General features: G+C 30.7%; 1 protein-coding gene across 1 annotated transcript; it reads left to right on the top strand.

Moving 5' to 3' along the window:
- Positions 1 to 13,871: 13,871 nt before the first annotated feature.
- LOC132743087 (ficolin-2-like) lies at positions 13,872 to 22,017 on the top strand. Its single transcript, XM_060731596.1, has 7 exons — positions 13,872 to 14,273; positions 14,637 to 14,724; positions 15,374 to 15,550; positions 16,538 to 16,671; positions 17,366 to 17,462; positions 18,080 to 18,247; positions 19,616 to 22,017. Exons 1-7 carry the CDS (start codon positions 13,956 to 13,958, stop codon positions 19,882 to 19,884), a joined length of 1,251 nt encoding a protein of 416 aa, XP_060587579.1. The 5' UTR covers positions 13,872 to 13,955; the 3' UTR covers positions 19,885 to 22,017.
- The last annotated feature ends 2,550 nt before the right edge of the window (positions 22,018 to 24,567 follow it).

The following is a 24,567-nucleotide window of genomic DNA, read 5'->3' as shown; positions in this document are numbered from 1 at the left end:
TATTGAACTGTTCTCTAATCAGGTGAAGTAGTTTGTAGGCGACCGGATAGCTCAGTCAGTAGAACCTCAGTACGGTATTCCGTGGGTCCCAGGTTTGAGTCTCGGTCAGGCTGCACATAAAAAAATTAACATTTATTTTTTAAATGGAGGTGTTTCAATCATTACTCATGGAGAAAAAAAATTATTTAGTGAGTAGAGTATGTAAGGGATCAATTGGGAGGGAACTTTTTTTTTTGGGAAACCTGAGATGATTCCTACATAATGCAGAATTACCCTCTGAATGCAAGTGTTGTATTGCTTTGAAAATTGTACATCTTATCTCTAATTAGTGTTGTTCAACTAAATCCTACCGTCTGTTCAGGCCTTTACTGTAATGCTTTCCTGTCAAAACAGTTCTAACGTTAAAACAATTCCAGTAGCGTAGCAAATTGGTTACTTCCCAATCGGAACGTTATTTGTTCAACATCTTGGGCATTAGATTATTTATAATCACTCATCCTTTATCGATATGTATTAAATTCTGGTCCGGTTATAAACGGTTGAAAGTTATTGGAAACCGAAGAGTGTGAAAAATAGCCCTTTGAAAATGACGATATTGGCCGATTTTATATTTGGCGGAAAAGAATTGCAAAATGACTACTTTAAGTTACCTGACATGACCTTAAACACCGTGCGTGCATATCAAGTAACGCAGGAATGTGCAATTAACGTGAAAAGTAACGCCGAATATGTGCAACCCTATGGCCAGAACGAATAACACAGTAAGTAAACTAACCAAAAATTTGTATTCTAAATCAAATTTAAAGAAATGAATTAGCGCACACGGATGCTTCGACATTATACTTTAACCAGCATTACAATTTTTTTCAGGACTTTGTTTACTTTCTTAGATAATTCGTGATAAAGACAACCTCATTACCGTTTTGTAGGTGACTTTGGTGTTTCGTCAAATAACTATACATTTAACACATTTAAAACTTAATGTTTTCATATTCTGCACAACTAAGACATTTGTCAAACTACAAGTGTTGTATAACAATAGAAAGAAGCTGGTAAAATAAAGTTTAGCTACTATGAATGATACTACCGCTTTTGCTTCAGTGTTTCATTCACAAATTCGGCGTTACCTCGTTTTTCCGTTTGTGTTTAAGCTTTAAAAACAGTATTCTCACGAGATGAAATAAAATTACATCTTACACAACAAACAAACACATTTTCTTTTAATTTTATGCTTAAAAACAAGTTTAAATGAAATTTCCTGAATATTAACTTTAATATTAAAATATGTTGTCCCCACTGGTAGCCTCATTTAGTCGAATTTCTCATAAAAAATAAAAAGTCTTGGGTTGAAAATAAGTTCGACAATCACATTCAATGGCGATGATATTATTCATTTTATTCAAATAATATGACTGATCGCTTGTTTTAATAATAAAAACAAACAATTCTAGTAGGAGAAAAAGTCAAACCACTCATCCTTATTTCTATTACTTACGGCGTATTTATATTAAACCTTTCTCTGTGAAATGTAAGCAGCAGCCATTTTTAAAAGTTGTGTATTTCACGGGAGGAAAATAATTGTGTTTGATTCAGAGGGATATCATTTGGAATTGTTAGGAACACATCTTTTTAGAAGAGAGAAAACTTATTTGAGGATAAGTGTTGACAAATGTGTAAACATTCAAAAAGCGGCTAGGAATTTGAAAACATGGAATTTTGTGTCAATAAGCCAAAGCAAACTCAATATATTACTTGAAAACTGAATTTCTTTTTTTTTTCTATTTTTTCTATTCTTGACCTTCCTCATACATTTTTTTACAGGCTAGGGGCGGCACGTGCCTGCCATTAAGCTTTTTCATTTCATTTCTGTAGAAAAAAAAAAACATTAAAAATAATTGAAAATAGTTGAAAATGTTGTTATTAATAATTCATTTTTCAATATGGTACCAGCTCAAGGCAATTAAATTTATCAAAAGAATATTCAGAACACATCTATTACGTCAAATGTTTTACGAAAACAATTTAAACCACTAAAAATATTAATACAAATATCAATTTCATTTAAAATAAATCATTTTTGATGACTTAGAATGTCAATATAAATAATTCAAATTTAAATTTGCTTTTCGTACCATAAGATTAATTAGCTATCAAAGCATATCATGGTAAGCATTATTCATGCCAATCAAGTCGGAAGACTAATGACGTCCATTGGAAACGTTATAAAAATTAAAATTTAATAGTATACTTTACAATGAATATACATTTATTTTAATTGAAAAATCTTTTTATGTAAAGATTGAAAACATTTTTCGAGTAGGAAGCTATGTTGCGAGAATGTTAATTAGAATGGCTTGTGTTATATCATAGATGGCATATAGACAATAAAATATAAGTCATTAGTATTTTAAGTTTTTATTTTACTCTTGGATATGTCTCATCAAAAATATTTTTGGTCAAAACCATCAGCAATTAATGGTGTATTTTTTAGATTTTTTTCATTGACAAGGTAAAGGTGTAGAGGCCAGAGCACATCGTTTTAATTTTAATTTAAATGTCTCTTAAGCACTACAGTGTTTAGTTGTCCCTTTCAATTTCACACTAAATTCCATTTTCAACTTGTTTGCTCTTTACAATTGTATAAAACGTCTTAAAGAATTTCATGTAAACAAAGTAAGTATCCGCTAATTTATTGCATGTATAATGTGTACTACCTAATCGCTTGTCCGAAAGTCATCACAGGCGATGTAGTGGTGATTGGGTAAAATCTATTTTAAGAATAGTGTTATCTATTATAATCTATCAAAAATCTCAGAAGCTGATCGTGACCTCGAAAAATATGTAATTAATGCGCGAGCTATTCTAGAATTGCTGAGTCACGAAAAACTTTTGATCTTTTAATAAAAATGTTTTGTTTAATGGAGGAATATTTATTTCCTACTTATAATTCCCAGGAATTATTGAGCTTACTCCTTTAATATAGCATAATTTGCTGTCCTACTTTTACGACAGCGGTAAATCGTTTCAGCAGTTATTTGCACATTGCGCAATAATACTACGGGGCTACAGCGTTTTTATCAATCAAATACGTTCATATTTAAACTTGAAATCGGAAAGGCTAAATATTGAAGCATTTTAAGATATCTCGACAAAGTATGGCAGTTTTATAGGATCAAATTCATGTACTATTTTTGGACTGTTATTAGGTTGAGGACACATGCGCGACTGTAGCCGACGAAATCCCATGTGTACATGACATAGCTCTGAACGCGCCTAAGGGCGCGTCCGTCGAAAAAAATCCATATGTAAATAAGCCAAAACAAAAACTTTCATCGACACTATTTTCAAAGTGTCCGTTACATGTTTCGCGGCAAATGGTACATCATGATATACATGTAACAAGAAACATCAAAGAAGTGCAGCAAGTGACAATGAACTAGTAGACATCTGATGACCAGATTATTAATTTTGCATGCATTTTTTCATATCAAATTAAGAAAAAAAGGTTTCTATTAATACATGGAATTTTAGATAAAGTAGTTATATTTCAAGTCCCAAATAAAAACTGAAAGCAGAACACACACTGGAATGAAACAATTGGGATGAATTTAAAAATAAAATCAGGATTTTTTGTTATAGGCATTAACAAAAATAACGGTACATTAAAAATCATTAATAAATTTATATGGCATGTTGAAACATCATTCATCAATATAATGGAAGATAATACATTAATTTTACACAGTTATGAGGGAATTCACTTACATCATGTTCATGCGAGTCAAAAATATTACAGCTACTTGACATTAGTGCTGAATAAAGAACTATTGTTAAATGATTTATTGGGATATCCATCTACTATTTTGTTGAATTGCTTCAATATCCTCGTCTGACCCACCAGTATGTTTACATTCCAATCAATAAACCCATAACACCTCATGTTAAAACCGCAGACGAATGTTTCTGCTGTTATAATGTCACAGTATTCGACAAATCAACATTCCACTCAAACCACCATAAAACCAATTGCCTTCAAACAAAATAAAATCAACCTCGAACAGCAAAAATTCGTGAAATCAGGGTCCTTATAAATATTCACGGTATAAAAATGTCAAAAGTACAATCAGTGCCGTAAAAAAGAAAAGAGCTATTAATCTACCGGAAAGAACCCACGGAAAAGACAACTTCAAAATGAAAATACTCGTAAAAATGGCTGCTTAAAATTTTTCGATAAATTAATAAAGTGTGCAATTTATTGTTGAATATGTTTGCATTTCCTTTCCTGCAAATTGACCAGTTCGTTATTAATTACCAAAGCGCGACACGAATGACCGTTTCGTTTAATTTCAGACTCGCTAAATAAAACTACTTCTATAAATAGATTTTCGGACTGTCATTTATTTATGGCACAACAATAAAATACAAGAAAAGCATTGATGCAAAGCATCAAAGGGCGTCCAAGCAAGAAATGCATCAGGTGCAGATGAACTAGTAGATATATGTTGATAAACTGTTCAATGGTTCATTGGTTTTTACCAGAATTGTATATCACTTATGAACGAAGGAACGAAAGACATTGTTCATTATTTATAAATTTGATTGGCATGCTAGAAATTAGAATATTACTTGTTATTTCTTTATGATCGTGATTATTAATAGCAACGGATATACATGTATACAATCATTTATAATCCATTTGAGTAACGCATGATCAACACCACACTTGTGTAATTGTCCCTTATTATGTTATCGCTATTAGCGAAGACCCCCTCTTAAGGTATCTGTTCACACTTAGTAACAATAAGACACTTGTTATATTACCATGTTGATCATGTTGAGCATAAATGTTTATTATACACTAATTGTAATATCTTTTTTAATAAAAAAAATACAGATTTTATGAATATTGTTTGCTTTTCTTTTTTTGTGTTTTATGCACTATTTTTATACTGAATTTTTACGTTTACTATTATTTTAAGAATTCAATTGTCATAATGACCGACGATTATAAGTCAAAACTTAACTGCAAAAAGTCAGTAAATTATGGTTAATCTTTCAATATATAATATTGTTTATTCTTAAACCATATACATGTACATTTGTATTTTTCTTTATCATTTCTTAAATTATCAATCAATTGAATAATTCATAAAATCTGATTTGTAACTTTGAACAATTCCTCGGCATCTTTACTAAACACGAATAACAAATTAAATAAAATGTTTCAAAGTTGATAGTGTCATATTAATGCCATAAAAATGTACATTTTTTCTCAATTATTGTACATATTTATTGTGTTTATCTCATATAGATAAAATAAAACATGCGATGTGTGTTGTTGGATTTTTTTTTTCGAATTGTATGTTTAATTATCTATAATAATAATCAATAATTTTGAGAGTTGATCTGTGTTTCTTAATTATTGTAACCAAACTAAGTGACAAACATTCATTTTGAAAAAAAAGCTTATTTATCTCACGGATTTATATTAATAAATCCGTGTTTATCTGTAAAAATATTTGTTCTGTTCTGTTACGATATCAAACATCTACTCTAAAACCGGGAGAGACCGGACAATAAACGTGTGGTACTATTCGCCGGTCGTCAAAATAGACCAGGAGAGACCGGGATTTACCGACAGGAGTACATCCATCTATAAATAGATTTTCGGAATATTTAGGTCATCAACTCATCATTCTATTTACAGCTTTCGGTATAACATACCATAATAATCCACTGTGTACTACAAAATGATAAATAGAAATACCCTGAAGAGCGCGATTTATTGACGGAAAAGGTTATTTAGATTCTAATTTGAAAATGTTTGCATTGCGAAATTCTCCAGTTCGCTATTCATTGTACAAATCGCGACTAATTAATAATCAAGCACCCTCATACCAATCGGAATGATCGGCTATTATTATGAACAACTATAAAAGGCTCGAGAAGTTGCTGTCGCCCTTTCACAAAATCTGATTTCATTACGTAAAAGCCGCCGCGCTTCGGCGCGGGCGCCAATAAATCACAAGAAAAGCATTGATGCAAAGCATCAAAGGGCGTCCAAGCAAGAAATGCAGCAAGTGAAGATGAACTAGTAGACATATGATGTCAAGATATTCTTATAAACTTTTCAATAGTTTTTACCAGAATTGTATATCACTTATGATAGTCTCAATATTTCGACGGCAAGACAGACCGATTTTATAATCTGATATTTCATAGATGTCTGTCTTTGAAGGGCGACCACCGAATATACAAAAAAAGCCCTAAAGCGCACAATTTGTTGGGCTACACTTATGAATGAGCGGACGAAAGACATTGTTCATTATGAACTTTGATTGGCATGCTAGAGATTAGAATATTACTTGTTATTTCTTTATGACCGTGGTTATTAATAGCAACGGATTTTGTGTGTTTGCGTTATTTATTTCTCGCCACTGGAAAGAGACCATATGGGCGACCAACGGATATACATGTAAACAATCATTTATAATCCATATGTGTAACGCATGATCAACGCCAAACTTGTGTAATTGTCCCTTATTATGTTATCGCTATTAGCGAAGACCCCCTCTTAAGGTATCTATTCACACTTAGTAAAAATATGACACTGGTTATATTACCATGTTGATCATGTTGAGCATAATTTTACATGTTGATCATGTTGAGCATAATTGTTTATTATACAATAAATGTAATATATATTAATTTTGATAAAAAATTACAGATTTTATGAATATTGTTTTCTTTTCTTTTTTGTGTTTTATGTGCTTTTTTATGTTTACTTGCTTTTTTTAATTTAAATTGTTAAATAAATTTTAAGAATTCAATTGTCATATTGACCGACGATTATAATTAAGTAATAAATTAACTGGAAAAGGTCAGTAAATAATGGTTAATCTTTCAATATATAATATTGTTTATTCTTATATTCTTAAACCATGTACATTTGTATTTTTCTTAATCATTTTTTAAATTATCAATCAATTGAATAATTCATAAAATCTAATTTGTAACTTTGAATAATTCCTCGGCATCTTTACTAACCACGAATAACAAATTAAATAAAATGTTTCAAAGTTGATAGTGTCGTATTATTACCATAAAAATGTACCTTTTTCTCAATTATTGTACATATTTATTGTTTTTATCTCATATAGATAAAACGAAACATGCTATTGTTGTTGTTCTTGTTGTTTTTTCGAATTGTATGTTTATGTATAATAAATATCAATAAATTTGAGAGTTGATCTGTGTTCATTAATTATTGTAACCAAATTAACTGACAAACATTCATTTTGGAAAAAAAGCTTATTTATCTGTAAAATATTTGTTTTGTTCTGTAACGATATCAAACATCTACTCCAAAACCGGGAGAGACCGGACAATAAACGTGTGGTACTATTCGCCGGTCACTAGTAAATCCCGGTCAAAATAGACCGGGAGAGACCGGGAATTACCGATAGGAGCACATCCCTCTATAAATAGATTTTCGGAATATTTAGGTCATCAACTCATCATTCTATTTACAGCTTTCGGATAAATGTACAACAATAACATACCATAATAACCCACTGTGTAAATAAAAAAACCGAAGAGCGCGATTTATTGACGGAAAAGGTTATTTCATTTGAAAATGTTTGCAAGTTCGCTATTCATTGTACCACGGATTAATTAATAATCAAGCACCTTCATACCGTTCGGAATGATCGGCTTTTATTATGACCGACTAAAAGGCTCGAGAAGTTGCTGTCGCCCTTTCACAAAATCTGATTTCATTCCATAAAGGGGCGCCGCGCTTCGGCGCGGACGCCAAAAATACATAGTTTACTAAAAAAAATAGTAATTTCCTGTAGAAGATACAAATGTAAGAAATAAATTATGGAATTTTAAAAAAGTTTATTTTTTGTTTTGACTTTTATACTGCTTTCAATAACATTTGTTCCCGTTCTCATTTATTAACATGACATGCTGCGAATCACCGCTATCCACATGTGGTAATTAGGAGTTGGAAAAAGTAACCTTTGCTCAAAGATCATAGATAACTATATTTTGTGTCATCTCTCGATTTTTAACAACGTTCATAGCTACTGTATCTTCATTCCAAAAATTGGTCGCCCTTTTCAACAACAAGAGTCTTCTTTTTTGTACTGTACTGTATCTTGTTTGTGATTCATTTTTCCTTTTGATCATGGAATTTGTGTTAAGTTATTTTTCTGTAGTCTAATTTATTACAGAAGAATCTATGCAATTTCATTTTGTAGTTTATTTTCCACTTTCGTTTATCTATGATATGTCTGACATTTGTTTTTGCTCTTGATATTGATTAGGCAATACTGTATTCCTAGAGATTATTTCGCGGTTATTAAGTTAGCGCTTTTCGCGTTGAATACATTTCCCGCGGAAAACGTGCATGTAACAAATCCGCGAACATTCGTAGCTTAGATTATCATCATGTCATTAAGAAGCACTATGATGAATAATTCATAACTTTTACCACGGATTTATATTACACCCGTGCTTTTACCTATACTGAACTGATAATGTCTTGCTTTGCATCTATAGAGTGAACACATACCTAATTGTGATATAAGTAATTGATATATTCTCTTTACAAACAGTATATGCAATCAGTCTTTATATCATGTTGCACATTTCATGCTGCAACTTTTACATGTTTATATATACATTTTTTCAGTTTATTTTTATTCAAAAAGTAGGAATAGTAGGAATATTTGTATAAACAGCAGGAGTATGGCAAAAAAGTAGGAAAGTAGGCAAAAGTAGACTACATTCAAGCCTGTATAATAAAAGTGTCACAATGGCTTTAATCTTTGACCTAAAATGACATTATATAAATAGGGGTTATCCAATAGGCATTTGTCAATGTTTTTTTTTTTTTTTTAATTTTTTGAAAAAACATATTAACATCAAATCCATAGAGGAAATCAAACCAGTATTTTTTTCATAAAATTTCAAGTTCCATTGCAAAAAAAAAAAACAAATCAAACAACAACACATTTTATTACATGTACTTTTCAAGGTATTGAATGGACTTTAGAAAGGATTGGAGGCGTTTTTTTCCGACCAGTGCACGCAATACGATATGCTACTGATACATTATTCGTTTGCATGTGCATATCAAGTTGACAGTTGAATATGCAGCAACACATACCTAAATAACATCAATTAAGTATTTTATTTTGACGATCATTTACAATTATAAGTTCTGATCAGCATGCACAATGCTATTCTTCAAGAAATTACATTATACAACAAATATTTGAAAAGAAACATGCTCATTCCCACTTTCGTCGGCCATTAGTCCGTATCGCATAATTTCACCTCGCTTAACGGAGTATCGCACCGCTATACGTTCGACCCCCTGAAGAGGTCGCAAATTTTAAGTACTATTTTTAGAAAAAAATATTAGATTTTATGAATGAAAATCATTACTGCTTTGTCTATAATTATACAGGTTGAAATGTTGAGCTATATAAAGGGGATTTTCTCAGTTTATTTTTCTGCTGTTGACAATTTTAAAGAATAGTTAGTCAAAAGTTACTGTATCAATCTTGTATACCATAAAAAGTACAAATATATATTAACTTTTTGCAAGTATATGCTGCACTTAGTTGCACTGTTGTTATGCAAAATTGAAATGACTTCTTTAGTGGCGAATGACTACAAAATCAAAACATGCACAACATGCAAAAGGTCAGATTTCAATTTTGAATAAAAAACAATTAAGTTCATCGTTCATTGGGTTTTTAAGTCTAGCTAGAATACTGAAAAAAAAAAACAAAGCATTTACCCAATCCTTTTTCAACAAATCATCATTATTACTTGTAGTATCTGTAGAACTATATATACTACGAATTTGTAAGATGCAATGTTGTACAAATGTTATGCTATTGATGTATATTTATGTTTCTTGTACTTATGTTTGTATTGCACAACAGTCTGTATATCTGAATTACTTGTGCACCGTTTTGAACATTGTTAAGGCATTTTAGCACGCGCAGCATTTAGTCGTGCAAGGAACCGTGCAGACTTGTTTTACGCAAGTGTGTCGCGCGTCAGTCCACTTTTGCACATAAATAACGCTAGCTGATTGTGCTTTCGATTGGGGCTCTATGAGTGTATTGGAGTTGAAGAGTGGTTGTTGTTGAGTTGAGTTGTTGTAGTTTAAGTGTTGAAAATGCTTTAAGTCTGTTGCTAGTATATAATTGTGATGCATAATTTTATTTTAATTGATTTTATAATCATGCTTTCACTTGGACTTATTCTTTACATTTTCAGCGAAAACGTGTTTTTGACAGATTTTTGTTAAAAACGAGTAATTTCGTAACTAAATAGCCAAGTTCTATTTTATGACCTTATGAACCGTGTATAGAAATATTATTTATTAGAGACCTCTCGCATGCTTCTTTTTAAAGAAGCAAACTTATATTAGACCTGGCTCTGTGAAATGTAAGCGCCGCCATTTTTAAAAGTTGTGTATTTCATAGGAGGAAAATAATTTTGTTTGATTCAGAGGGATATCATTTGGATTTGTTAGTTATACATCTTTTAAGAAGAAAGAAAACTTATTTGAAGACAAGTGTTGACAGATCTGTCAACTTTTAAAAAGCGGCTAGGAAATTGGAAGACATGGAATTTTGTGTCAATAGGGCAAAGAAAAGTGGAAACTGAATTTCTTTTTTTTTTCTATTTTTTTTTTATTCTTGAACTTGCTCATTCGTTATTTTTACAGGCAAGGGACGGCACGTTTCTGCCATTAAGACCTTCCTATCATTTCTGTAGAAATAAAAACAACAACAAAAAAAAAACGTTCAAAATAATTGAAAATAGTTGAAAATGTAGTTATTAATAATTCATTTTTCAATATGTTTTCAGCTCAAGGCAATTAAATTTATCAAAAGAAAATTCACAACACATCTTTTACGTCACATGTTTTACGACATCAATTTAAAACAGTGTAAATATTAATACAAATATTAATTTCATTTAAAATAAATCATTTTCGATGGCTTTGAATGTCAATATAAATAATTCAAATTTAAATTTTCTTTTCGTACCATAAGATTAATTAGATATCAAAGCATATCATGGTAAGCATTATTCATGCCAATCAAGTCGGAAGACTAATGACGTCCATTGGAAACGTTATAAAAATTAAAAATTACTATTATACTTTACTATGAATATACATTTATTTTAATTGAAATGTTTTTTATGTAAAGATGGAAACCATTTTGAGGGTAGGAAGCTAAATAATATACTTTATCATCATCAAGAAAAAAAAATGTTTTGTTGAGTTTTGTTTTGTTGGAGTTCAAAGCCGACTGACACTGTCAGATAGAGATTAATTCCTGGAATCACAGGTTCTCCTTTTTGTAGTTTTTCAAGCAATTGTGGACTAGCTTAGTTAAGCCATCAACATTCATTAAGCTTGCCTAATAGCTCCCTCGCATGAAAAAAAACAACATCAAAACTCCCTTGCGGGATTCGAACCTACAATGATACAGGACACGTGATTTTAAGTCGGCCATGGAATTTCTTCATCTAGAAATATATTGTCACCAAATGTGTGTGAAAACAAAATTAGAAACTACTTTTATTATTTTCACTAAATTGAAAGTGTACAACACGGAAGTTTCACGTGTGCCTTAAAGTATCAACTCATAAGTACATAACGTAACTTTGCAATTGTAACTGTGCGGGCATGCTTTAACAAATCTTTTACATCTTTCGACATATATTCCATTTCACGTATTCTTTCTTATGCGACATACCCACTGTTATACATGTATACTAAAACCAATAAAAATCTTAAAAGGTGTCGCTTACTCAACAATGTACGGACATGATGTGAAAAGTACTTTACCTACGGAAATTACCGAAATAATTTAACGGAAAACATACAGGCCGTTGATGGGTAAAATACAAAATATATTTAGACACAAATTAAGCTTTAAAAATCTTTATTTACCTTCTAAGTCTTTTGAGAAGCCAAACATATGTTGAATAATGTTTTAATTAAGGGTTTAGAGCATGATACATGCTACAAAGCTGACAAAAGTAGCGCTGAAAATGCACTTATGGGGACATTTCAACTTCACGAATTCAGGATTTCAATTTAACGAAGTTAACGATAGTTCATGACTTCGATCTCTAGGTTAAAGTATCGACAGCTATATTTTAGAACATGCCCAGCAACCTTAATTGTTTTACCCATTTGACTCCGACTTTTAAGTATAAAGATCAATACGACTTTCTGAGCATGATCGGCAACTTAAGTTTAACACCTTTAACTCCGATCTTTAAGTATATAGATCGAACTTGCCCAGCAACATAAATTACTTGTTTGTCCCCTTTGACTCCGATGTTTAAGTATATAGATCAACAACACTCTCTGAGCATGAGGTAAAGCTACTTAAACATATAGATTTTTAGACGAGGAAGTGATATTTAACACTTTTTATGTAAGGTTTGGTTTTGCAGCGCACCAATTACATTTAGGTCATATGGTGCCGAAACAGAAAATATGATTTTGACTTATCTCGGGTGTTACAAACTTAAAGCATCTCCAGGGATCCAAACCTTCTCACCTGCTGGAGCTAATTAAGATATTAAATCTTCGGGAATTTATGAATTTGAAAGTCCCCACCGGTCTTTCATAGGTTTACAGGTTATCTGTAACATTTTGGTTCCCATTCCGAATTCATTGCCTTTTACCACCAACCCAATACGTTATTTTGCAAAAGTATTTTTCCCGAAATGGGACATTTTAGCGCGTTTATGATCGTTTGATGAATTTATCATAAAGGACGATTAATTTTGACCGATTTAGGTATATTGTACAAGTTTTGACAAATAACAGTCAAAATAATTACCTTTTTATGCAAATTATTCAAGAAATATAAAATAGATAGCAATAGACGCCGCATCAATATCAACTTCCGGTAGATTGCCGTTTCACGATATCTTTTTCCCAAAAAGGAATAACATTTTGTAATTATCCCGAAATTATATTTAAGTGAATTCCGATGGATGGATTCAATTTAGATATAAGATAAAACATGAAAGCTTTAAAGAAAAAGTTATTGTTGCGTGAATTGTGTGGCCGAAAGTGTGCAGTTTTAAGTTCGTTGAGTCTCTAGTTATGTGTCAGCCAATGGATTTTACTAAATATGGTCATGCTAGTGAAATGTAAAATAAAAGCTGTCAAAGAGCTTGTGTTGAGCCCTTTTCTTATGCATATTATCGATTTATGTTTAAGTAATTGCCGATGTTGCTTTTTATCAATTCTTATAAATATCTGTTTGTTTTTGTTATAATTGTCGTCTTCGCCGCCGCCATCTTTGGTGTTGTTTTGGTCGTCGTTGTCACTGTTGTTGTTGTTGTTGTATGTATCATAGTTAGCTCTATAATCAAATTTAACTATAAGGCATGCATTCTGTTGAGCAATCTTAAGATATTTTTGCCCGATTTATTTTTTAAAACAAATTCTTAATTGACATCTCGTTAACGTACCTAATGGCTACTATGGTTAGGATGTCATAATGTTTTAAAATGTTACCCAACGGGGGAGTCAATACTGTTTTAAATGTAATGACGGATTGTCATAAGTGGGTGTCAAACTACTTCGTTACACCGGTTTTTAGATTTTATTCACGGCCATATATCAATGCTTCAAGCGAAAGTTCTTGATATGTAAACAAAACCATATACTTGGTTGTTATGCATTTATTGAATTATAAACAGATGAAACACCTGACTGTTTTCTAATTGGACGATTCACCAAAGATCAATAACAAGGGCATGTTTTATACATTTGCTGCTCGCATATATATATATAGCACACATGTACCATACCATAGAGACGGGACATTGATTCGGTCGTTGTTTGATTTCATTTTATAAAGCTGTAATATTTTTCTTTTAATACAATGGCTTTTACTGCTGGAATTATAATAATTAACGCTGTCCTATTCGGGACAGTTTACTCAAACAAATGTAGTTCATTTGAAGCAAGCAAGGACAATCTTAATAAAGCCTTGATCGGTCATTCCGTGTTAGAAGTTAATGATAAAAACCATCACGATTGTGCGCGAACCTGTATGTCAATGTCCGTCTGTAAATCGTTCGACTTTGACAGAAACGAGCACGTGTGTAAATTAAACGATGTTGACAAGTCGTCCGTTGATCCATCGGAGTTTGAAACAAAAAGAGGCGCTATTTTCTCTGATATCAGCGAATGGCCTAGCGTAAGTATCTCAATTTATTCACTGGAATAATACATGTATGTGAAACTTTTGGAGACGGAAATGAAAAAAAATAACTAGAGGGAAATAGTTATTCTTACATTTGAATTCTATTTGAAAAAAATATCGTTATCGTAACATGTGAATATTATTTACAGGTTTTCATGTCTAACATTTTATTGTGCAAAGAATATTATTTCGAAAAATTATCTCAGAAGTTTCTCTTTCACTCATTGCCTATAATATAAAATCATAGCGCTTACAAAAGTGTGTCTAGAAAATATGCATTTTAATAGTTCTTGTAATTTAACAAAGCAATTAATTAATGTTACTTATATTTTTTTATATTGTTTCTTCTGTTTACAGGCAATGGTTGGAAGTTGTAGCTCAAGGCCGTGTAAAGCGAACCAAAGATGTTTCCAAAATGGTGCTTCACATGTGTGCAAACACATAAGTGTGTAAAAACTTCTATTTTAACATTATTTTTACACTTTTAATTGTTATTGAATTTAATGTTGAATAATTTTTCAAGAACTATTTTTTTTAAATCCGACTTACTTATACGTTTGCGTATTGTAGGAGCTCTACTGATGTCCAAAAGTCTAAAAACACCCTAAAATTTGAATTTCTTATGCAGATCAACCAGAAAGACATACAAATGATAGTTTACAAATTAAAATCAGAAATTAAGTCATTCGTATTTTTGTGCTATTCTTAGCCTGATTTGAGTGAAAAGCATCGTTTTGGGCCGTTTTGGCAATTGCAATAATCATTTTAGAAAATTGAAGTAAGCGAATGTTCTGAAATTTTGCGCACAAGTTATAAATCTAGACCTAGATCAAACGAAAAATAATTTCCAGTCAGGTTTAGTCATAAAACTTCAGTGAAGTCTCTTTAATACTGTATAACAAATAAGATTTTTTAAAAAAACGAAGCAATAACAAAATGAAAGAAAAACTAAAAAGCATTATAAACTTAGCATAGGATACTTTATCACAATTTGCACGTGAATCGATGATCATTTAGAAATGGGGTTTTTTATTTGTAAAGTATTAACTATTGTTTAGACAATACCTTATTATTATTATTATTATTATTTCCAGTCTGTGCTTTTGATCAGAAAATTGAAAATGGTAAAGTACAGATTAGTGCACCTGGCGAAAACAAGTTCCTTGACGTAGCTCTAGTAAAATGTGACACTGGTTATGTTCCTAGTCAACAAGAGGTGAAATGTCAGGCTTCGGGAAAATGGCAGCCTGCAACGTGTACGAAAGGAAAATGTAACGTATTAAAATATTGCTGTTCTTTTCTTGTCTTAATACTTCATTCAAATTAGCCATGACGGTAGAATAAAAGTTACCATACTGGCGAGGTGGTCTTTCAAAAAAAACAAACATTTACTTTGGCACGTAAAATGCTTATGTAAATAAATGCTTTTTTATTATCTAAATGTTATTGTATATAGACAGAAAAATAGATGATATAGTGGATGGTGTCTTTTAGACGATTACATTTTGTATATTTATCAAGCTATTAATATTGTTGTTTTTTTCAATAGTAGATAATGAAGATGGATATGTCAAAATAGCAGGTATATTTACACTATAATTGTTTTAGAATTAATACAGTATCTTTCAAACGGCAAATTATTTTATTTTAAATATTATATTTATTATTTACATGAAAAAAAATTATTAGATGATAAATGTCTTTACTTTTTGCCTATTTAAGCATGTATTTCTATTAACATTGTATTTCATACAATGTTTTATTGTAAAGAAATGAAATAATAGTCTTTGAAGACAGTTTTCCTGTCGGTTCTCTTTATTCAATGGTCAGTTAAAGAAAATGTTTAATAAGACCACCATTACTACAAAACAAGAAGACGTAGCTTGGCCTACTCAATTACCTTACCTTTAAATACATCTTATTATGATTTACATTAGTTTACATGTGAGTATATTTTTATAGCAAAATTGCATCATGCATTGCACATTTACTAAATACATTTAGTTAATATTCTGGAAAGGAAAATGTCATGAAAAATAATGACTAATTGCGTACAATAAGCTGAGACCAGACATACATATATTATTACGTCATAAAAGATCTTAGACATAGTAGGATTTACCAACTATGTATAACTATTTTGATAGATAAACGTTTCTTTTGTCGTTTTTATTTACACAATTTATGATGTCATTTGGTGAAAACACTTTCTTGAATCATTCATTCCTGACGCAAATGCTTTTTTGTTCTTTGCGTAGTACCAAGTGATTGTAAAGAAGTCCTTGATAAGTTTCCTGAGGCGAAAAGTGGACAATATGAGATAGAACTTTGGACATCTGGTAAAATTCTGACTGTGAATTGTGACATGGAAACATATGGCGGTGGTTGGACGGTATGTAGATTCTTTTATTCCAATGTTTGATAAGCAAATTGTTCTTTCCTGGTTCACATACTCACGTGATAAAATTGTTGAAATATATTTACTTTAAAGACATTTCTATTTTAACATTTATTTAAAACATGATGTGCTGTTCTTCTGTTCAGTACGGACAACCAGTCAAATGGCACCAAATAGACGCCAATATCAATTTTTACTCCAATTTTCAGGCATACTTTCGATGTAAAAATACACAGACTATATTTGTTTGTTTTAATTCCCGTATAAATACACTATCGACAGAGTACGACAGAGTTTATTTCTGCCGATATTATCAATATCGTATTATATATTCTTTTCATCCGCATTCAAATATAGTCCGGTGTTGGGTAAATTATATTTTATCATCTCATTGCGAAATTATCAAAATATGATTTCAACATCTACTGTAAAGCATGAAGTAATGTGTACAACCACGTTTTTGACGTTGGAGTCAATGAGTCAATTGTTATGGGACAGGTAAATGATTAGAAGTACAAAAATTCCATTCCAAATAGCAAATTAAAGAATAAGCACTTTAGTCCTTTCTATGAAATGACCTGTAGGCCTTAGCTATATAAGACTTACGTTAAACAAATTGAGTTAAGTATATAAAGCAATAATTATTTACATAATTCGTAAGCGCTCAACTTGTTTGCGTTTCTTCTAGATATTTCATAGACGAATGGACGGGTCAGTGGACTTTTATCGCAACATTACAGAATATGAGAATGGCTTTGGGAACGTTGATGGAGAGTTGTGGCTAGGTATGAAAAAATATTTTATTCCTTGTAGCATTGACATTTTAAAACAAATGTAGTACAGTGATTGTGTAGTCACCTAAGGTACAACATCATCGCAATTAAATAAAACACCTTTTGTTGCAATCGTAAGGTAGATTTCTTAAACATGGAACAACTAGTTTGCTTACAGTAAACAAATATTTTAATTAGCGGATACACTAAGAATATTTCTTGTTGACCGTATGCATTGCTTATATAAATTGTTGAAGTGTATTGATAAGCATATTAAGTTGTTTAAGTGTATTGATAAACATATTTAGTTGTTGAAGTATTTCGATAAACATAAGTTGTTGAAGTGTATTAATACACAAATAAAGTTGTTGAAGTGTATTGATAATTTAAAACATAAGTTGTTGTAGTGTATTGATAGACATATTAAGTTGTTGAAGTGTATTGAAAAGCATCAATTTTTGAAGTATATTTGTTGAAGTTTAATGCATTAGGCAGCATAGCAATAGAACGCAATTTTATTATGATTGTAACAGTTTGTAATTTTGTGGTATGAAGTGTGAAGACTGAATTCTACTTAAGATCTTGGAAAATTTCTAAATATTTTTATTTACAATGATATATTTTCGCAGGTTTACAGTATATACAAGAACTAGCTGAGCAAGGTTCTACAGAGATTCGTCTTGACATGGCAAGAAATGATAGTACAACAGGACATGAAACTTGTCAAGACTTTCAGTTAACAGAAGGAACAAATTATAAACTAAACATTGAATCATGCACAAGTGTTGGCGTGACAGGTAATTTATGCTGACGGTTTTTGGCTTCTTCTCTATTATATTTTGCTCATTTTATTTTTTTAACTTAGCTAAATGAAAGCACATCAGCTTTAAAACTAATAAAAAGTAAGCAACTGACACCAGTTACAGTATGAGGCAAAAAGAAATTCATTTTTTTCATAGAAAAATTAAGACTAGTAAACAGAATCTCTCACGAATAGTTGATTCGTCGTGTTATGTATATTATTAGTTGTAAAGATTGTTGACAGGTTATATGACCCTATATAAACGGCTATTTGTAAATATATAACCCGAGCCGTTACGCGAGTGTTATATTGCAAACAGCCGTTTATATACGGCCATATAACCTGTCAACAATCTTTATAACGAATTTATAATACAGCAATCATCATTTTTATAGAAAAAAGTAAGATTTCTTCATGAATCGACAGCAGTCGTGTATATAAAATCATATAAACGTCGTGATTATCCAATGAAAAATGACGTTACAAACGTGCAGTATTATAGATACAGTTATAAAGACACATTTTGCCTCAAAAATGTTTTTCATTTTTGTTTCGCAAAAGTTTATTATATTTTATTTCCAAAACACGAGTCATTGACTGATAATCTGAACCATCTGTTTCATCTGTCAGTTTTGGCACTTAGTACAGATATAGTGGTTTATAATTTTGTATGAAAGTCAGAATACTACCTTGTTAATATTTTGTGTCTACGTCTATGTAAATTATTTCACATTTATCGCTACTTTCGTCAAGATACAATCATCTAACATGTTTTGAAATCATTATTCTTTTCTAATTTATTGTTTCTGAGGTATACTGTGACTTTAAATTATACATAATTAAACAAATAAAAGAAGACAGAAATACAAAAACAAAAGACAGATTTCACCATTCCTATCTTATTTACAGCAGAACCAATTCATGTCTGAAATTTTAATGTTGCTATATTTTGCCTGATATAGAATATTAAGTTTTGCTATAGTCAATTTAGAGATCGTCTTTTAGTGTTCGTTTATACATTATAGTATGAAACTTTCAATGTATTTATGAAAAAAAAAGCAGAAATTGTGCATAATATGAAACTTATCATAACGTTCTTCATTCAGTCGCTGACTAATTAACCTGGTCTCTGATGGAGCAAAGTTTCCCACTGCGGTTCTACTGATCTGATATTGGATCTGCTTTGTCATAATGTAAATACGTATTATTATAATTGTATAACATCCGTGATGAACCGAATGAGGTGTTTTGTATGATTGTGGGGATTTATGAAATATGGGCTTGTCAACATGCAAACTGTCTTGACGCAATGTAAAAATTACAGTGCCAGAACTAATAAATGATGTATTTTATTCCTATGCAGGAACAGGACTTGCTTATAATCATCAAATTCGATTTTCCACTTATGACCGTCAATACGATATGTCATCAGATGGGAACTGCGCTGTAAAGGTACATGGAGCCTGGTGGTATAATGATTGTACCGCTGTCAATCTAAATGGATTATATGTGGAACCAGGCACGTTATGTGAATTTCCCGGTGCCTTGGATCGTTCTTGTGGACACTACCATTATGGGTTTGATGAAAATTATGCATTGAGATCGTCATCAATGATGATACGAAGGAAATAAAACAAGTAATCGAAATAACAGCTCTCTAATTCTTAGAGTTCGGAATGATGTACTCAAAAGATTTTTTTTTATATTTTTTTTTTTGCATTAGAAATTGTGTGAATTTTAGAATCTTATCTATGACTGTAGTCTGCTGTCATACATTGACATTGTCAGTTATCGGATTGGTGACATTATCACATAACAGCATATTATCACGTAATCAACATTAAATTACGTCACCGTATATAACTTTGTGAAATCATAAAAAATACGCGACATCATATAATCTGTTGAAATACTATTATCACAAGACAATATTTAACCATTTGTCAGCAGGTAATTACGTGACAACACAAAATGAAAAAAGAACTTTTATTTTTTAAATCCTTTTTTTTTGTTTAAATGTATATATGTCTTGTTCTGTTAGAATTTGTTTAAATCAAAATTATATCTGATGAAAATCTGAGGGCATTGTCATATTTTATGTTCAACACCATTTTTTGTGTTTTCTACAGTAAATGTGTTTCCTTTTTAACAAAAAAAAATAAGCTATTGTACGAGTAAAGAAGTTTTTGAAAAAAAGGGAAAAATAAAAAAAAAATAAAAAAATAAATAAGCAACCAATATATAGATATATTTAGATGTATAAATCAAACGTTGAACTTAATAAATTCTTATAGGGTTAGTGTTTTCATCCTTATAAACCGATAATGTTAATTATTACAAGCGCAAAATATACATAAAGCGCCAAGTATCTAAACAGCATGTGTCGCGATTATATTCTGAATAAAGTTCAAACAACGTAATATATAATTCCCTTCTATAGTGGAAAAAAATTAACTGATCAACTGGGCAAAACCCTATCATACATGTAGTTTCATAGCCTACGGACCATAATAAAATATAGTGTCGGAGGTTAAAAAAGATGTTAGATAGCCTCAGGGATATACACTTGGATCTGATATTATCCCTAAAAGTCCCCCCCCTCCCCCAGTACCTGTTACATCCCCCAAAATATAATTAAAAGTCAATTTCTACATTTAGTATTCATTACAACAATAATTTTAGATAATTTTCATTATACCTCTATAGTATTAGTTATACAAGGGTAGCGGTAGGGGATAATATCCAGATATTTTTCGAGGATTTTGAGAACATGACCCATAAACTTAAGAGATGTTTTGTTAAAAAAAATGGGGAAGAGTGCATGATTTTTGCAGTGATTAAAGGAATGCAAACACTCACTGTCTAGGATGGTATCTTTAAACATTTAATCACTGTAACATTGAAGAACCCATTATTTTTTTGAAGATTTGAGAATTACGTATTAAATAGTTATATATTGAAACTTTCGATGGGAATTCTTTCTTGTAGATAAGGAAAATAATATACTTTAATCAATTGGGAATATGACCGAATATCGGCTATAAAATATACCAAAAGGAAATCCCTGAATATCAGATCATACGTCTTATCCCTGTGAGGGAGACCTGAAATGCAGAAAAAGTTATTTTATCTATATTTTAACTGGCATTAGATATTTGACAAAAGTTGTCCAATCACTGATACAAGCAGTTTTGATATCATGCATTATTATTCACCAGTCCATTACACGTATCTTGTTTAATGTTTTCACATTTTTTTTTTGTATTTTGAATGGTTATATTGATTATATTTTATATATATTTTCAGCGTTTATGATATGTATACCAGTTGTATATTGTATGGTTCTACGTTAATCGCCTAGACCAATATATACTTTCATAGGGACAGGTTGTTTTGTAAAAATTGCAAAACAATTGTGTTATTTTCTACATCAAATGTGCTAACAAATATATAATTTCATTGTTCATTATGTATAATTACTGTGTAAAAAATGTAAAACAAATGTACACAATGTACCTAGACAAATACATACTTTTATCGTGAATAATTGTTCTGTGAAAAATGTGAAACATATCAATATATGCTTCTGCATTATATGTATAGAAAAATATATACTTTCATAGTATGTGAGACTTGTAAATACAGTTGTATTTTGTATGGTTCTGACAAATATATTCTTTCGTCGTTCATGTTGTACAATTACTGTGTGAAAACTGTAAATCAATTGTATATTATATGCTTCTTCATTAAACATACAGAAAAATATTTATTGTCTTTGTCTGTGTATGATTGTTGTGTGGCAACTAATAACGACTATCACTATCTATGACGTCCAGAATATAAAGCTGTTGAAAAGGCTTTGTCTGTGGCTATGTATTGCCAAATATTATTTGTCGAACTTTGGATTGCAATTTCCCGTTAATTTAGATTTAGTAAACATTAAATTTACAGCAGATAGCACCTTTTCATCTGCAAAAGTCAACGGAATTTTTGTATACTAGTGTAATAAGATGAGATAACCAGATTTAAGTTAAGCACTGAAATTTCTTCCCCAGACGTCAAGCTTTCACTGGACAGATAACAGGCGAAGAAAGGCGAAGAAATGCAGTTAATGATTTTACATATTCTATATTCATGTATATCTATCGTAACGTATCAATTGATCTAAATAAAGACAGTCATAATGTCTTTAAATTTAAATTGATTTAAGACTGTGATATAAACTTGAACTATGAACCGATTTTATAAAACTGTGATATCGTACTTGATTATATTACGAGGCTTGTCCAATATATTAGTGCACTGGTGGAATATGTTATATGTAGGTCGCATAAGAAAAAAAAAACTACAAAATACTTTGCATCAATCATTCCTCTATTGACAATTTAAACAAATTATGACGAAAATAGCAAATGCGACATTACGAGCAACAAAAAACTAATGCAATCTCAGCTGCAACGGCGCACGGTAAACGTTTTCTCAACTTTTCAAAGTATTCCCCATTACATTCGATGCATCGCCTGTGGCGGTCAACCAACTTCCTAAAAGTGGCCCTGTTCAAGTCACTTGGAATTGTACGAATGATTCTGAACTCTGCATTCTGAAGATCATGAAGTGTTTCGAACTTCCGTTCATTCAACCATCTTATTTTATACTGTAATATTGTATTTGAATAGTAATCGATCCAATTAAGACCGTGATATTATAATAAAATATCAAACAATCTTACATAAAATACGATATTATCTTTAAGTATCAGACAATTTATTGGTAAATCGTACTTTCTTTAAATATAAAGTTATTACTAAAAGACATATGTCAATAAATAAAGGATGTCCTTGCAAAAACTTCACTCAAAGATAGGTACTTAAATATTATATCCACAAAATATTAAAAGACATATGTCAATCAATGAAAGATGTACAATTAAAAAATAAAAAGTATGTACACATTGTGTTCTTGTTTGCTTTAAGATCGTTAGATAACTCAAAATTTACGTTCTTGTTATTCTATAATTGTATTTTATAAATTAAATGTAAATTTGTATGTACACATGTATATCGATTTAAGTTAGCCATAATGGTCGCTTATATTTTCTTCGGATTGAAAAATTTTAGCATCGTAGTAATAAAGTACATGACGTTAAATCATAACAAATAGGGCAACATGTCCGGATGATATGACGTCATACGGCCATTCAATCATTGAACGATATTGACCATGACTTTTTGTGAGTTGGTTGAACAATAAAGGCAAAAGGCGCGAATTATAGAACAAAGACCAGAACGTAAACTATGGCGTACAAAACTGCTACATGTATTACAAAATCTTAGAAAGAATTACTATCAAACTATCAATAACTTATTTATTTTATAACTTTAAAAGAAACCTGTTTAATATGACCTGACTTTCGAGAAAGAATTACAACGCCTGGGAAAAAATCAAACAAAGCAGAAACAAAATACACCAAAATAATTATAGAATTTAAATGCAATTTTTCTCATAAGATGCTTAAGGTTGAATATTAATTTAAGGTATGTCACATATCTATAATACATTCATCAGAACATTATACGTCCACAAGCCCAATATACTGACTAGAAAATTAAACACCATACAATATTGAAGAGAAAATAAATATAATTTTTTACATTAATTAAATTATTTGTCTACATCGAACAACTCATTTATTTAGTATTATCAAGTTACTATCATGATTATGTCTTCAATCACATATAAAACCTTGTGATATAAGAGGTAACTTTTACAAATAAAACAAGAATATTATGATTACTTATCTCCCGTGCATCACACTTTTATCTCAGTCCATGCTATCCAATTCTTATGTAAAATACGGTCAAAATTACCATAACAGTTTGAAACACAGCGAAAACAATGATAACAATTCTTTGTTCCATGGTCAAATGACATTGAATTAAACGCATTACTAACATTTTCTTGGTATAAAAAGATAAAAACGTTTATTCTCTGTAAAGAAATTTTAGTCTTGCATTTGCTTTTTTTAATGTGACTGATGTTACCATAGTGTCAAAGCTCAAACTTTTGTCTTTGATGTCTCCTAAATATTTGACCGACTCAGTCTACTTAAAAAGGGTACCATTACAAATATTATAATAAAATACAGATATTAAGATTTGATTCCATTTTAAAACTGATTTTAGACCCAAATAGAATTGATTGTGTTGTCTCTTGATGTAATGAAAATTTGTTATTATATATTATTGTGGTTTGCAATCAACTAACCAGTTACTAACTTGTTTTATGTCTTTTGTTATCAAACATGCAGTTTCACAT

The sequence above is a fragment of the Ruditapes philippinarum genome, unplaced genomic scaffold, assembly GCF_026571515.1.
Source record: "Ruditapes philippinarum isolate M1 unplaced genomic scaffold, ASM2657151v2 ctg9111_1_1_1_1, whole genome shotgun sequence".
NCBI lineage: Eukaryota > Metazoa > Mollusca > Bivalvia > Venerida > Veneridae > Ruditapes > Ruditapes philippinarum.
The sequence above is the reverse complement of the archived record's forward strand: the minus strand, read 5'-3'. Positions and strand labels throughout refer to the sequence as shown.

What these genes read in the sequence shown, in the direction of transcription:
- LOC132743087 (XM_060731596.1), top strand. Translation starts at nt 13,956, where the DNA reads ATGGCTTTTACTGCTGGAATTATAATAATTAACGCTGTCCTATTCGGG. An exon ending in AACGTGTACGAAAGGAAAAT is followed by an intron (nt 15,551 to 16,537) that starts GTAACGTATTAA and finishes TTCTTTGCGTAG; the next exon opens with TACCAAGTGATTGTAAAGAA. An exon ending in CACAAGTGTTGGCGTGACAG is followed by an intron (nt 18,248 to 19,615) that starts GTAATTTATGCT and finishes ATTCCTATGCAG; the next exon opens with GAACAGGACTTGCTTATAAT.